The sequence below is a fragment of the Durio zibethinus genome, chromosome 2 (assembly GCF_047325235.1).
Source record: "Durio zibethinus cultivar Kanyao isolate XHJ-2024 chromosome 2, ASM4732523v1, whole genome shotgun sequence".
Lineage (NCBI taxonomy): Eukaryota > Viridiplantae > Streptophyta > Magnoliopsida > Malvales > Malvaceae > Durio > Durio zibethinus.
In genome coordinates, this window is record NC_143163.1 from 39,344,135 (window position 1) to 39,361,774 (window position 17,640).

The 17,640-nt window shown below is 28.1% G+C and overlaps 2 protein-coding genes across 2 annotated transcripts; both read left to right on the forward strand.

Moving 5' to 3' along the window:
* Positions 1 to 6,410: 6,410 nt before the first annotated feature.
* On the forward strand, positions 6,411 to 7,176 carry LOC111317634 (protein NIM1-INTERACTING 2-like). Its single transcript, XM_022920070.2, has one exon. The coding sequence runs from the start codon at positions 6,675 to 6,677 to the stop codon at positions 6,999 to 7,001; it is 327 nt and encodes a 108-aa protein (XP_022775805.2). The 5' UTR covers positions 6,411 to 6,674; the 3' UTR covers positions 7,002 to 7,176.
* A 1,401-nt stretch (positions 7,177 to 8,577) lies between these two features.
* LOC149520218 (uncharacterized) lies at positions 8,578 to 9,858 on the forward strand. The gene is made up of 3 exons (XM_089755074.1): positions 8,578 to 8,586; positions 9,043 to 9,063; positions 9,183 to 9,858. The coding sequence occupies exons 1-3, from the start codon at positions 8,578 to 8,580 to the stop codon at positions 9,687 to 9,689; spliced, it is 537 nt and encodes a 178-aa protein (XP_089611200.1). The 3' UTR covers positions 9,690 to 9,858.
* Positions 9,859 to 17,640: the final 7,782 nt, after the last annotated feature.

The window sequence follows — 17,640 nt, forward strand, 5'->3', positions numbered from 1 at the left end:
ACCGCCAACAATGGTATTTATTGTTAGGGTAAATATTGAAAATCTAAAATTATTATATTTGAAAATTTTAAAATTTTAAAGAAATGTTGCAAAACCTATAATACTATCATTTTTTTTAAGGTTTTATTTGTCTTCATTGAATTATTTACTTGGTAAGTATGTAAAAAGATTATAGGCAATAAATTTTGATAATACAATGAAACCTAGTGATTAATTACATTTTACATTGATGAAATTAGTCAATTAAGCAATCATCGATATATCACATGATCACTGAGCTTTTATAAAGGTTTTTTACAGCAAAAATTATACAAAAAAACCTAAAATTTGAAGAAAGATGAAGAGTTCCAAAAATTATTTCTGTATGTCTTCAGAAAACTAGAAGAGCTTTTTATAAAACAGATAAGTGTTCTTTTCTACATACATGATTATCTATTTTGAATAGACAAAAACTATCTATTTTTAAACAATTAAAACCATTTGTTTCAAACAAATATATCTGTTTGCTTTTAATAGACTTAACTATCTATTTTTATTTTTATTTTTTTAATGTGAGATTATTTCTCATATTTTATTTGAGAATCTCTAACAATCTACCACCGTTTTCAAAATCATCCAGATTTCTGATAACATTGAAGTTAACCAAAATCTCATGGTAGATAATGTTTTGAACCAGCTATTTCATTTGGTTAATCGAACTTATCTCACATAATAATTTCAACATCCAATAAATGTTTCGTATCCAGTGACACATTTATGGTCATGTGTCTGCATCATCTTTTCATTAGTGCTGTTAGAGCTAAGCTTTTAAGCTTTTAAAAGTGATCGCACTTTACACTTACATAGGTAGCTTTCATTAAGAGTGTTTCCATAACTATAATACTACAACATATTTATGTTATAGGTCTATTAAGAGTATATTACTTATCCTTCCTTTATCATTACGGGTACCTAGCATTTTATCTGGAATGGCATTAAACATTATTATAGTGCTAGCAATCACATACAGATGATGTACTTTTTCTCATTAAACTCAAGACTTGACATTATACTAAGTATTGAGTCGAGTTTCCATCATGGGTGACTTTACTTCATGAGCTTGAGTCTTATCCCTATTAAGGTCTTTTCTATCAAGTATTTAGCAAGATTTTTTGTTAAAGGATCTGTAAAGTTTTCACTTGACCTTATATAATTTATAGTGATCACTCTATCTGAAATTAATTATCGAACATAACTATATCTTAATCCAATATATCTAAACTTTTCATTATATACTTGGCTATATGCCTTTGCTAGAATTGATTTATTATCACATCGGATAGAAATTGAAAAAATTAGTTTTGGCCATAAAAGTATTTCATATAATAAATTTCTTAACCATTCAGTTTCTTTAGTTATTGCAGCTAATGCAATAAACTCGGCTGTCATGAAAGAATCTGTAATGCATATTTGTTTCTTAAAATCCCAAGAAATGTCATTACCACCAAGTACAAAGATTCACCCATTTGTAGAAGCATAATCTTTCATATTAGTAATCCAACTAGCATCAGAATATCATTCTATAATTGAAGCATATCTACTATAATACAATCCATAATTGATTGTTTTCTTCAAATATTGAAGTACTTTTTAACTGTTTGTCAATGCAAGTTACTTGGATTACTTGTGTACTTACTCAACTTTTCAACAGCAAATGCTATGTTTGATTTTATACAAGTCATTGCATACATCAAATAATCAATTACTCTTACATATTGCAATTGATCGATTGTTTTACCAATATCAAATACTAATTTTAGTTGAGAATTCACGCATGTAGATACTAAAATACAATCGAAAATATTAAACTTTTTAAATATTTTTTCAATATAATGCAATTGTGACAAGGTTATGCCATTATTATTTTGGCTTATTCTAATTCCAATAATAACATCCGTTACGCCTATATCTTTCATTGAAAAGTTATTTGATAAAAATTTCTTTGTTTTCTTAACTTGTTTAGAATTAATGCCAAATATTAGTATATCATCCACATATAAACAAATTATGACTTCTTTGCCATTTTCAAATTTGCTATATATGCACTTATCTGACTCATTAATTCTAAAATCATTAGTAAAAACGATTTAATTAAACTTTGATGCCATTATTTTGGTGTCTGCTTAAGTCCATACAAGGACTTTATAAGCTTACAAACCTTATGCTATTAACTTGGAATGATAAATCCTTCTGGTTGTTCTATATATACATTATTTTTTAATTCACCCTTTAAAAATGATAGCTTTACATCCATTTTACGTATAATCAAATTATAAATCAAGGCAAGTGAAATTAGAAACCTAATTGTAGCAATTTTAGCTACTAGAGCATAAGTATCAAAGTAGTCCATCCTTTATTTTTGTGTAAAGTTCTTGGCTACCAACCTTGCTTTAAATTTATCTATAGTTTCATCCACTTTCATTTTTTTTTTGAAAATCCATTAACAGCCTATTGGATTAGAATTTGGTAGAAGGTTAACCAAAATCTAGGTGTTATTTTTCATTATTGAGTCCATTTCATCATTTATTACATTTCTTTCAAAAGCATAATCTTAAGATTTCATTGCTTCTTCATATGTAATAGGATCGGACATCGCATTAAAACAATAAGAAATTTTATTGTTTATGCCTTTATTAGTCACTTCCATAAGAAACATAAAGAAATTTGGTACAAAATCTTTTACTTTTCTAACCATTTTGCTTGTCCTTATTTCTTAACAAGATTCATCACTAATTTTAGTTTGTTCCAATGGATTTGAAAATTTTTTTCACTTATAGGATGAATCACTTGTAGTTGTCTCGAAATAGATTTAAATCTATTTTCATAAAAAATTGCATCTCTTGATTCAATAACAGTGTTAACTGAAATTGAATCATTTGGTTTATAACCATAAACCTATATGCTTTACTATTTTATGCATATCCTATAAATATGCATTTTATTCCCCTTTCACTCAACTTTTTTCTTGTGGGTTTTGAAATTTTAACTATAGTTCTATATCCCTAAACTTTTAAATAATTAAGATTTGGTTTTCTTTTATACCATTGCTCATATAGAGTTATTTTTATTTCTTTGTTAGGAATTTTATTTGATATATGATAAGCTGTTAATAAAGTTTCACTCCAAAATCTTTGTCTAAGACCAAAATATGATAACATTGCATTTACCATTTCTATTAAGACTATTTCTCCTTTCAACTACACTATTTTTTTATGGTGTAAAAGGAACAATAACTTTGTAGATTATTCTAATGGATTCAAAGTAACTTAGACTATAATATTCTTCACCCATATTTGACTTCAAGCACTTAATAAAAGATTCATATTAAAGTTCAATTTTAGATTTATATATTTTAAACTTATCAAGTACTTCATTTTTGGAATATAATAGATAAACATAATAATATATAGTATAACTTTCTATAAATGTGATAAAATATTTCTTTTCAAATAATGTAAGAGTGTTATGCATATCACAAATATCACTATGAATTAACTCAAGTAACTTTGCATTTCTTTTAACTTTAGAAAAAAGATTTATGGTAATCCAACATACATGTGTTACATTTATTAATGTATTGATTAAATTCAAGAATTAACAGAAGTTTACTCATATCATGTAATTTTTTATAATTTAAATGATCTAGTCTATAATGCCATAAATATGAAGATTCAACCATGTAAGCAAAAACAATATTCTTATTTTTATTAATAATATTGAGTTTGACTATCCCCCCATACATATACCTTTTTTCAACTAAAATTCTTCCTTTAGATAGAATAAATTTATTTGTCTCAAATAAAAGTTTAAAACCAAACTTGTTCAATAGAGTTTTACACACTAAGTTCTTCATAACTTCTAGTACATAATAAATATCATTCAAAGTTAGAGTTTTTTCAAAAGTGAATTCAAGGTCAACGATCCTTTTACTTTTGATTGTTGCTATAGGAAAAAAAATTTATGTTAAGGACACTATCATATTCATTTGGTTTGAATTTTGTGAGCATGTTTTTGTTCTTGCACACATTTTTTGTTACCCCAAAATCAGCTTACCAAGATTCATCATTTTCAAACATGTGGATATCTAAAATCATGACAATAAAATTTTCAAATGTATCCCTTTTTAAGGAATCATTTTTCTTATGTAATAACCGATATTTTTTCTTGAAATGTACTAGCTTACCAGAATGGTAACATGACCCTTTCTTATTCTTTTTGAATTTACGCCCATTAGCAATCTGCTTAAACTTGAACTTCTTTTTGTTAGGTTTAGTAGTCTGTCTTTCCTCCAAAACATGAAATTTGGCATCATCAAAACTAAAATTATGTTATTACTTTTTGTATTTCTCTTTAATTAAAAGATGATTAGCCAAAGCTTCAAGGGATTTCCTCTTTTTTATGTTTCAGACTTCTTTAAAGTCCTTCCATGATGAAGAAAGTTTGTCTATTATAAACGACACAATAATTGTTCCATTCATACTCATATTATATTATTTAAATTGATTAAGCATTCTTTTAATTTCATGTAATTTTACACAGTTGTTCAATTAAAGAATGTTTATCAACCATATGGTAATTATTGAAATTTTTAACGAAAACTTTTTTGCTTGTTGCATTTTTAGTCATATACTCGATCTTCAATTTGTCTCGTAACTCATTTGCAATAACCTCATTTTGGTATATATCAAACATGCTAGCAGATAAACCGTTCAGAATATAACCTTTACATATATAATCTAAATTATCCCATTTTTACCTTTATTTTGTTACAGTAATAGATTCTTCTATTTCATTTTCTTATAGCATGGGAGTCTTTAAAACATATCAACCTTCAAGATTGAAAATAAGAAATGCATTTTCTTTTACCATTTTTGAAAATTGCCATCATCAAAATGATCTCATTTTACAAAACTATAAGCCAATTCCTTGAGCATTGCTTCAGTAGCCATTGTTGAACCGAATAAAACATTAAAATTGTTAGAGCAATCACTAAAAATTTAAAATTACTGCTTCTAGTAAATCTCAAAATTTGAGAAAAAGCTCCAAAACGCGTAATGGTATTACTTTCCTTAAGGTTTTATTTGCCCTCATTATATTATTTACTTAGTAGCTGTGCAAAATGATTGCAGGCAATAAATTTTAAGGATACAATGAAATCAAGTGATTGATTATGTTTTGCACTGATGAAATTAACCCACCAAGCAATCGCCAACTTATTACAAAATCATTAAATTTCTATAAAGATTTTCTGCAGCAAAACTTTTATAAAAGAAATCAAAAGTTTGAAGAAAGAGGGAGAGTTTCAAGAATTATTTTTGTATGTTTTCAAAAAGCAGAGGAGCTTTTTATAAATAGATAAGTATCATTTCCTACAAACATAACCGTCTATTTTAAATAGACAAAAACTATATATTTTTGAACTGTTGAAATTATTTATTTTGAAAGATTTATCTATCTGTTTTAAATAGATTTATCTATGTGTTTTTGTTTTTATTTTTATTTTTTAATGTGAAATTATTTTTCATATTTTATTTTAAAAATCTTTAACATTTATTCGACAACATAATTTTATTATCTTAAGATAATATTTGATATTTTTTACAAAATGATCATAATAATATAATTGTGAAAGTAATGTTATCATTGATAAAGATTATTATATCATAATGAAAATACTTATCAAATATAATAATTTAATCTCATGTATAAATTATTATAATTTTTAAAATTATCATTTCATTCTAAATGTTACCTAAAAAGGTAATGTTTTTTTATCAAATTGATTATAATTCTAATTCCTTTCACACAAATAGGTAAATCAAACAATGCAATTAGATTGAACACGATAACGTGAACAATTATTATTTAGTCAAATATTATAATGTAATTGCATGTACTTCTCTTCGATCAAACATAAAGTTTTTTTTTTTTTTCAATTTGGATATTTAAGATCTAATTATTGATAAAAAAGTGTCATACTTGTTTACGTATTTGACAAAATATAAAAGATCATCGATGACATTCACTTTATTCGCGTGATTAGAAATGATGATTTTTTTTTTCGTTGAAAAAATGAATTTACAATATTTTTTTAAATTCAGTATGTAAGTTGTTAAATCACTATGATTGAACTTCAAAATCATTTTTTTTCAAAAGTGAATCTTAACACGGTGATTATTTTATTTTCGAGTTCTCGAACTAAATTCTCATGCAAATTCACTCCCAATATCGCTTTTTTTAATATATATTTTGGATTATAGGTACAGTTTGAACTTAAAACTCTTTTATTGTAAAATTGATTCCACTTACAATTTGATACTCCCAATCGTACTCAATTGCTACAACCCACCATCCCCGGTCACCCACTTTACGCCACAAATGTCACATCAAATCTGTTCATATGTCGCCACACCCCTGACATAATCTGCCATTATCGTGACGTAATCTTGCATCGCCAAATCCTCTCGTTTCGAATACCCTACCACCCCACTTAAAACTGGCCACGTCATGAAAATGAAAATGCTTCTCAAAAGCTCTTTAGGTTAACATCCGAACGCGAATATTGCTTTGCCCTTTTTGACAAAATTGAAAAGCCGAGAAGGGAGTTGGGAGAGTGGTGACAGACTGACAGGTGTATGGAGGGTGACAAGAGGAAGTCGGACGTGAACGACGCCGTTCCGGGAGGATATCAGAAGAGGGAGAGAGTGGACGTTAACGGGGAGGAGACGACTGTGACGGAGGAGGACGTGGAGGAATTCTTCGCGATCCTCAGGCGTATACACGTGGCGATAAATTATTTCAAGAAGGGTAACTACGACATGCGCGACTTAACGGAGCTGGGAAAGGCAGAGTCGCTGAATTTGGGACGGAACGTTGAAGTAAACGGCTGTAAGAAGACGGAGAAGGAAAATGTAGGTTTGGACTTGAATGCTGATCCGGGTACGGGTTCAGACCCGTTTTAGTTAGTCATTTCCGTCTCCATTTTAAATGCTAGTCTATCTGATTATCTTAGCTACATTATTGTTATTATTATAGATTTTTGGCCTATTGGTTACTCTAGTTTTGAATGCTGTTTATTGAGTGTAATTTACGAAGATATTATTGCATAGCCTTTCTTGCTGCTCTCAACAGCTTCACTTATGCACTTTAAACTTTTGAAAATTTCTTTTTCGTCCTTGATTTGATTAAGAAGAGCTTAAGGATTGTGAATACTTATACATTGAAGTCTAGAATTCTTTTCCATTCATCAAAAATTAGATTTAACGAATAAAAACACGATATTTTAACCAAAAAAAATATTTTTTTATATATTTTATATCGATTTAAATTAATACGTGAATTGTTAAATTTAAACAAAATCATTATGGTGTTGGACAAATGGGAGGGTAATGAACTTAAATTCGAGCTTCTATTTTTCGTGCCCTAACTGTGGCTTTGGGGGAGTTGAAGCTGCCATAATGATATTCAACTAATATTAAATGATGTTCTTATTATATTTATTTCCTAATTAATTTCTATCACCGTTTAAATAGACTTACCTAATATTCTTGTACGATTAAAAACTTGATTCGTTGAAAGATAAAAGGAAACATTGAAGACTTACCCAAAATTCCAAAAGCAGAAATGTAATCAAAATGAGGAGGGATGGTAATATTTAAAACAATACTAAGAGATAGAATGGTTTTGTAATCAAAAAATTTTAATGTATTGAGTTGGGTAGACCTTCAAAGGCAAATGCTTGGTTAGTTGAACACGAAGTGATGTGGAAATGACTATTTTATTCCTGGTTTTGCATCTTGTTTGTATTAATTTTCGAAGAATATTTTACTTACTGTTTTCATTATAATTTAATAATTATTCAATTTCAATACCAAAATTTTGAAAAAAATTTTATATCGGTAATAAATGCATATTAGGGATGTCAATATGAGACAAATTGAGTATTTTTATCTTTATCTTTTGATTTTTATATTATATTCATCTTTGTAAATGAATATTTTAAATTTATTATATTTTCATAGATATTTAATGAGTATGAATAATTTTTATATCTATAATTTTAAAGAATTTTTAAAATTTTTAAAAATTATTAATAAGTGTAAAATTTATATAATATTTATATAATTTTATATAATTGAACTATGAATTATTAATTATAATGCAATTATTATAGGTGCTGCCTTGTTTGATTGCTATACTTTAATGCTTTATTTGAATGAATAATGAGATTAATTACAATGAAATTTAAAATAATAATAATTATTATAATTACAATTGAAAAAAATTAATAATAATTTTATATTAAATGAATTTTATTAAAATTAATATTTAAATTAAATTAATGATGTAATAAATTTAATTATACATCGTGAAAATATAATTGAATCCAAATGGTCAATAAATTAATAATTAGGGTCTATTTAGATAGACAACAAGTTTAGTTACGGTGAGATTAAAAATAATAATAATGGTGAGATTAGTTATTATAGTGGTAAGATTAAAATTAATTATAGAAATATGTATTTAGATATAAACGCAATGGTGACAGTGAGATAAATTTTAATAAGATAAAAAATGACAATTAAAAATATTAGTTTAAAATTTATATGTAATAAAAATTTAAATTATTTAATTAAAAAATTTTAAAAAATATTTTTATGTAGTTATTTATTTTAATTAATTACTCAATTGTAAAAATATATATTTATTTATTATACTGAATTGATAAAATTATTTATAATTTTTAAACAAAAAAATAAAAGATAAAATGATAAGAATATTTTGGTCCTTACACCATATCTTCAAGGGCAAAAAAGAAAAAAAATGGATAATATTAAAAGACATAGCTACGGTAAAAAAAATAATTTTTTACTGAATCTAAAAAATCTAGTAGCGAATTGAAAGTGTGGTGCGATAAATTCTTCCCACCGTGCCTCACTGTAAATTTATTTGGATCACAAAATTGAGTTTTTAGTTTCCAACTGCACCTAACGGTCGGTGCAGTTGAATCCAAATGCAGCCTTAGTAACAAATAAATGGTGGCACATCGACAGCTTCACCAGAAGAAAAGGACAACGATTTTATGTTATTCTACGAAAAAACAGAACAAAAAAGAGAGGAATAGGATTCCCTATTTCCCGTAGTGGCTGTTCCACCTTTCTAACGTCATCTATCCTAATTGCCATGACGCAAAACTCATTACAACACCCCATCCGTCACCCCCAAAGAAGAATAAAATAGTAAGGAATAAGAATTATCTGTTGTCTATAAATATAGCTGATACTATTGTCATTAGGATTATCATCGACGTTTCACTTGTCATGGAACCGGAGAAGAGAAAGCGGGGAGACGACGGCGAAGTGGACGGAAAGAGAGGTACGGAAAGGCAGGATATGAACGGCCAAGAGTCGAATGTGATGGAAACGGAAGTGGAGGAGTTTTTTGCGATCCTAAAAAGGATACGCGTGGCGGTTGAGTACTTCGAGAAGGCTAACGGCGGGGGACATAAGGTGACGACGGGTAACGGATGGAGGCCGAGTTTTGTGTTGGAGGATTTCGAGGGAGACAACGACGTTAACAACGAAGGAAAGCGGGTGGATTCGGAAGAAGATTCGGGTTTGGATCTTAACTTGGAGCCTGTATCTAAATAATAAGAAAAAAAAAAAAAAAAGATCGACTGATCATTAAATCCTAATTTAATTTGCGCCGGCTTCTTTAAACATAGCTGCTACCGATATTTATGTCCTTTTATTTTTCTTTGTATTTTTAGAAAAAATGTAATTGTAATTTTTGTAAGCAATTATATAAACACTTTTTCAACTCATTATCTTAATTATTATAATTAAGGCACGGGTATATGTAATTAAGGCATTTTGTGATCTCTTTAACTTCACTTCATGTTTGTTCATTCTTGAGCTCAAATTAAATAGAATAGTGGAATGATTCGAAATTTAATTTAATTATATAACTAAACTTTTATTATTCAAAATTTAATTTAATTAATTAATTAAATTATTATAACTAAACTTTCATTTCTTTTATATCAAAAATAAAATAAAATAGTGAGTTTTATTGACTTTTTCTTTTGACCGCAAGAAAAGAAAGTTTTACTGAGTTTAAGTATAGTTTTTTTAGTATTTTTAATATTATATATAAATAAATAAGATACAATATAGTCGTATAGATGAACATGTTTATAAAATTTATTTCAATTAAATATTTAATCTCAAACTCATTTGAATTAAAAATATAAAGTTTAACTCAAAATCTCAAATATTGATTTATGGATTAGAGTTGAAATACAAATAAAAAAAAAAAATCAAATCAAGTTATAATCAAAGCTTAAGTTTCTAGTGTTTTTTATGGAGTTCAAGCTCAAGCCTAACATAACATCAATGTATCTTGATTTAAAAACAAACATTATATGATCATGTTTGGTATATAAGATAATAGATAAAATAAAATAATAATCATCTTTTATTATATTTGATTTATATAAAAAATAGATAAAATTACAAATAAAAAAAATCATCTTCTTAACATAAAATGATTTAATATTTTTAAAGTTAAAAAAATATTTTTAATCTATAAGATTAAATTTACATATTTTATTATACTTTTAAAAATTATATCAATAATTTAAATTATATAAAATTTGAAAAATAATAATTTTGATTAATAAATAAATTATTTTATCATAATCTTTATACATATTAAACTTAATATAAGATAATATTATTTAATCTAATTTATTAATAATATTATTTTATTTTATTTTATCATAATCATACATATCAAATATATCTCTAAAACCTTAAATATATATAAAAAAATAAAAAAATCCATGTTGCATAAATTAACCATGTTTTTATTATTATCTATCTAAGTCAGACAGGAAAGTAGGGAGGCAACAATTTTATTGTTGCTATTAGCTATTTCCTCGGTACTCCCTCCATCAATGCTGTTAAAAGCAGTTTTTTGTTCGATAGAACCTGACCTTCCCAAATGTTGAATGGGGATGGTTTCGTGCAAGCAAAGAAAGTCCAACACTTTACATTTTTCAATCCTATAGTGGTTCTCGATATATATATATATATATATATTATGAAGTAACGCACTGGCCTAAATAGTGAAAGCTGTGAGAGCTACCGTCATACGTCATTGACTCGTTAATTCTTTAATTTATCACCACAAAAACTTGATGGAATCCGCTTGAATTTCATCATATAGAAAAAAACAAAAAAAACCTAGGTCGTTTTAACTATGAAATTCAAACTTGTACTGGCCCATATTTGGCCCTTTTAGTTTAAGCCCTTAATCCTGATTCCTGGAAAAAGAGAAAGGACACGTTCAATGGGCATATAATTTCACAAAGCCTGAAAACTTAGGTCTGCCGCCTTCAGGCCCCGAAATCACAACCATTTCTTTATTGCCTAGACCTATGTATTCTTTTTAATATTTTCGACACAAGGACACGACAGTAGAATAGAATAAAAGGATACACCAAGAATTTTTTGTTTATAATAAAACGATATATTATTTGTTTTAATTCAAAAATTTTACAATTTTATTTTATAAAAAAGATTAAAGTGTTACAATAATAATCTTAAAAGTTTTGAAAATTAATCTTTTTAAAGATCGATGAAATTTATGAAACGAAAAAACAAAAAAATCTTTAATTACTTCATAAATCGTATGAGGATATCAACAAAAAAGAAAAAAATATTTTTTTTACTAATGAAAATATTTATCTGCAACCTCCATATATTTTGAATAAAAAAAGACAACAACTTGTTGAACAAAAAGTATAAACCCTAAACTATGGGACGAATCCGCCGCTGATTATAATACCCTAATTTGTTCCTTTGAAAAAGTATGAAGCATGAACCATGTTAATCAAATATTCCAATTTGTCCTCTATAAGATAAACGATAAACAATATTCTTTGCACTGATTGATTCCAAATTTTCCACCACTGTTTTTTTCAAATGATTTTGTCTCCTTGGCAGCCAAGCCAATCAACTAAGAAATTGCAAACTGCTAAACAAATTTGAAAATCAGTCGCTAACTTTTGACTAAGCACATTTGACATAATCCCTTTGCCAGCAGGTAGCCCATGAAAACATAAAGAAACCCAAGATATTTGGCTAAGCCAAAACCAAGCATACAATGGGAATTAAATTAATTAATTAACTTTGCCGACGAAGTTGAAGTTAAAGTCACAGCTAACTTTGGTTAGGACAAATCCATAAGCTGTCTAACTTTTGTCTGATTCAAAGTGATGGAGCATGTGGTAGAGGGCTAAAGAGTTGATGCTTTGGTCGTGACAGGCATGCTTATCGCTTTATACAACAAATAAGAGCTTTGGGTTTATCTCTTTTTTATTCCAAAGCTAGTGGGTGGTGATGGTGGCCTTAGCCATCGTATGCAGTTGATTAGGGTTAGGCCATCTGCCTCCTTTCTATTACCTTCAAGCTTCACATTTATTTTCTTTTTGAATTTTGATGAGACATCAGTCTATTTCACACGTTTTTTTATTTTTTATTTTTACGAAAAAAGATAAGAGAGAAAGAGGGAGAATTAACCCATATGTTTGTTGTTGATAATATCTCTATTAAGTTTCTAAAGTCAATGGTTCATACCCTAACGATACATGTGACTCCTGCCAAAATGATTAATAGGGGAAACTAGAATCAAATCAAGAGACACCAGCTCCTTACTCCTGAGGGCTTTACCTGACCGAATAAGCCATTGTTTCTTGGTTTATATCTGATTCATTACTTTCATCAGACCAAGGAAACAGTTGATTATCAATTCATGATTCAACCGGTTTGGTTGCCTATTCAATATCCAATTTTTTCAACACTATTCAATACTTAGCTACGCTTCCAAGTCCCACCCACCATGATGTCCTACCGTTCCAATTGAACCATAAAATCCAAACCAAGAATAGGAGAACTAGAAAATTAGTTTGTTCTAAACGTCTATAAGGAATTTTCTCAGTGATCTGAAATACAGTTGGCCAGCTAACTTCCTGTAGACTTGTAAAACCTTTGGGTCAAGCCATTAGCCATCTAATGGGAAGATGAGTAAAAGAGAAGAGTATAGGAAGATGGGTAGAAATTGCTTTCCAATTACGAATTTTCTTTGATTCAAAATAGTGAAAGGGAAACACAAGTTATGGGTCCATTTCAATACCTTATCTTTGGTAGTTGTTTTTCTTTTTTCCAAGTTAGATGTGATACCTATTTCCTTGAAAGCAAAGCATAGCATATGTAGAAAATGTGATGGATGGACCCTTTGCTAGTCTTCCCACTTGAAAATGTCTTTTTTTTTTTTAAATGTAAATGTCAATGTTTAAGTTATCATGTGGAAAATAATTAAAAATCCATAAAGATTTGTTCCCCTAAAAATTGGTAATTTGGAATATTTTAGAAGCAATAATGTTGATTTCAACCCAATGAGTTGTTGAACTTGTAGAGAACGTTAAACATGGTGAAAAAGCTTTTGCATATTGACAAAGTCTACTTTTTCACATGAACAACATTTAAAATTATATGAGACATCATTATTAATACCGTATGATTTTATTGAATATAAGGAGAATGTTTCCTCGCATTTCAAAAGTATGAATTTGAATTTAATTATTATTTTTTATATAAATAAATAATTTCGGAAAACATAAACGTTAGAGAGAAGGGCTATTATTAAAGATTGAACCAATCTCATGGAGTATGCCGTATGAAAACATGTGACCAGTTCATACGATTGAACCAAAATTTTTTTGGCCAAAGAATAAATCAAAGCTTTAAGATGCTGTTAAGATTGTGAAATCCAATCATATCTAAACCTTAATTATGTTAAGTAATCATGAGACACGCTTCTAAAGATACAATGTTATTAATTTTTTATAATAAAGATTAAAATTTAAATATATTAAATAACATCTTTTAAAAATAATTATTTAAATCAAGTTAATTATATTTGAATTCAAATATTATTAATTTTGAGTGCTTAACTAAGAAGCCTGGTGGAATAAATCAAAGTGATCGAAGACTAAAATTTTTATATTTAAAAGGAAAAAAAAAGATGCGTTTCGTAGTGCGGTACTGATAATGTGATATGATTAACATTAAAAAAATAAAAAGAAGTTTTGCGTTTTATGCGGTCAACAAGCGGAGTCTGTTGTCGAACAAAATACAGCCCTTACTCATTCAATGGATTAAATTAAAAACAAAAAAGGATAAAATTTTGTAATAATTATTCAAACTTTTGAATTTGATATTTATTGGCTTTAAATAAACTAAATCGACCAAAACATCAACTTGAATCTTTTTTTTTTTTTTTGAATTTAAGAGAAGCCTTTTCATATTGCAGATCCAACTTGAGTATTTTTCTTATAAATTTTTATTATAATCATATAATTATTTGATTGTAATAAAAAATTATGTAGAACATCGATATTTATAAATGTGAATTTTAAATTTTAATTAATTAATTGCATATAATAATTATACCACCCATTTCAGCATGTAAATTTTAGGTTTGACTTCCATTTTTGGTAAAATTATTAATTATGATGATTTGAACAAGTAATGTATTATGTCATTGAAAAAAAAATTATTTGATCATTGGAAGCTATTGATGCAAACATTTTTTAAAAACAAGTAAAGAAGGAAATATTCAAATCATCAAAAAAGTATGCAAAGATAATTGCATCTTATACTATTAGTATAGTTGAAAAACTAATCTGTCCTACAAAGCACTTTGATTGAAAGAATATTAAAAAGAGAAATATAAAGTTGAAATCAGATGAATGTGGCAAAGTTATGACCATTGAACTATTTTTTTTTAGTTATTGGAACTGGTTTTTCATCTTTTAGTCGAATCTGGTGTCACTGTGGGTTAGATTCTGCCTAGCTATCGCCGGCCCGGCCTCCCACTTGATCGTCATCTTGCTTTTTTTTTTTTTTTTTTAATCTTTATTTGATTTAATGGAAAACAGGAGCTGGGAAATTTATACGGAACATTGTCCACAATTAAATCTCATTGTTACGTTGAACTTGGGAATCTGGATCCTCATCAAACTAGTGGCAATTTTGTTAAAATCCATAATTAATCTGCAATGCATTTTTTATTTTGATACTATAATTTTACAATTTTATTTTAAAAATAATATTTTATAAATTTCAATTTATATATTATAATAAAATTTCAAAATATTTTAATAGAAAATTAGGGTGTCATTTTTTTTTCTTAAAAATTTTACATTTTCATTAAATATAACATAAAAAACACAAAAAAATCACAAAATTAAAATTATATAAAATATTATATTTTAAATATAATTTACATCGTATAATATTTTATTTATTCAAATATAATATAACACTTAATTTTTATTCTATTATTTATGGTTCGGATATTATTTATAAAAATTAATATTTAAATTATCAAATATTATTTATTTTAATATAAAATTTTTATAAATTTAATTTTAAAAAATATCTTATAAATTTAAATTTAAAGATCATCTTATATTTCACAATAAATAATACGTGAAATGAGTGTCACAAATTTGATAAAGAAGACTGGTCAGTTAGGTCGAGAAATCAATTTGGTCAGTGAAAAAATAATAAATTTATTAGATTAAATTGAAAAAAACCGGACTAATCTGACAGACAGCAAATGTAACAGAACAATAAATAAAGAAAACAAATAGGACTGACGATCTGTACCTTAACTTGCCCAAATAATTCTTGAGTCTGTCAAAACACCATTTCCCTACCATCTCCACCGTTCATCTTTTTCCCGCCAACCCGCCACAGCGGAATATCTACCGTACATTCCTCATTATTCTCATTCAATTTCTCTCATAGTAACTGCCCACTGGATTCTTTTTCCAATGTATGTGATGGGCTGATGGCTAGTGTATTCTTATCCTTATGTGAAAGATATTGGCCGTAGGATATTATCATTGCTGATTAGCTGGTGGCCACTTGGAGAATGGTTCTCCACCGTAGGATCTGATCCAACAGATCCAAGGGAGCCCTCGTGAATCCTGATTAGTACGTGAGTGACGTAATACCAGAACCATCCTTTTGTATCATGTGATTGCTTTTCTAGAATCCCCACCACCTGCTAAACACGTGGCCCCCACTTTGGAAAACGTATCAATCTTTCTGGATACCATCCTGTATTTTTTAAAATTTAACTAATATTGCAAGCTAAATGAACAAATCCGAAAAATGAAATAATCTGAAAAATACGGAAAGTGGCACGTGGAAATCAACGTGCAAGGCAGGGCAAGTTGTAAGAAAGTTTGATTTTTTGAGGAGCCGCTGCAAAACAAGTAGCAGCTGACACGGCAGCCAACTTGGCCGTGAAATCCGCGGCAAAGGCAGACGTTGCAGTCTGATTCTTCACATTTATTCGAATGCATCTGTTTTGGTGGGCTTTGCGTGGTTGCTTTGCTTCTGGAAACGTGTCGGCTTAGGCTCGCCGAAAATTAAAGCTGGCTAAAGGGGCTTAGGGTGTGGGTCCACGTGAAATGAAATTAGATTTTTTAGGGGTGGGAGTTAGGAAGGGACGGGGAAGTGATCCGGTCATTGCCCAAGTTGGGCAGATCTTTTTCGTGGTCACACGAAAGCATAAACTGAATCGGTGGTTTGATTGGGGTAGGTTTCATTTTCATGGCTTTGGGTCGGTTTTCACGTGCCTTGTGACTTGGGGTTTATTTGTTCGTTTATTTACATGTTTTTTCAATGCAAATTTTCTTAGGTGGTGGACATATCGTTTCACCAACTTTCACTGATAGTTGTTTGTGGAAATATGAAACGGATGCGGCAAAGAGAGTTAATTGTGTGGTTTAATATTTCTTTCTTTATTAAGTGGATGGGAAAGCGATGTGATCCCATTCATTTTTTTTTTAATCTCTTAGCATATTTTAGAAGGACAAACTTTTTCTTGTGCAATAAAAGGACGAGTTTAGTGCGTTGAAATTAATATCATAATCGTTGCATAATCTCCAAGCTTTGCAACTTCTTGTAATAATACAAAATATTTTTTTAATTTAGTCATTAAAATGCAAAAGAAAAACATTACAAGTGTGGCTGAGAAGGTACAAGTGTGTTTCAGCGTAAAAATGACTTTTGAAAATTATTTTTAAAGTTTTTCTGTGTTAGAATTTCAGAAAACATAAAATCAGCGAAAAATAAATACTACTGAAAATATTTTTATTGGTGTTTGATACTATAATTGTGATTAAAATCATTAATTGTGATTAAATGTAGCTTCAACAATGCCAAATGAGTTCCAAGTAGTTGATAGAAATATGTTAAAGAAATACAAACCATTAAAAAAGAGAAGGAGATATATACTACCAATCTTTTATTTAATTAGACACAGATGAAATAAGATTTTTTTTTAAAGTAACTAGAAATCCTTAACTAGACAAGATCATTGAAAAAACTTAGTGGACTTTAAAAAAAGTTAAAATAAACATGAAATCATTGGTTGCTTTCATGTGAGGTACATTAATTTGGGTTGATGTGTAACCAATTCACTGTTAACCAATTCACTATTAACCAAATAAATACGTAC

What these genes read in the sequence shown, in the direction of transcription:
- LOC149520218 (XM_089755074.1), top strand. An exon ending in TGAATCCAAATGCAGCCTTA is followed by an intron (nt 9,064 to 9,182) that starts GTAACAAATAAA and finishes TATTTCCCGTAG; the next exon opens with TGGCTGTTCCACCTTTCTAA.
- LOC111317634 (XM_022920070.2), top strand. Translation starts at nt 6,675, where the DNA reads ATGGAGGGTGACAAGAGGAAGTCGGACGTGAACGACGCCGTTCCGGGA.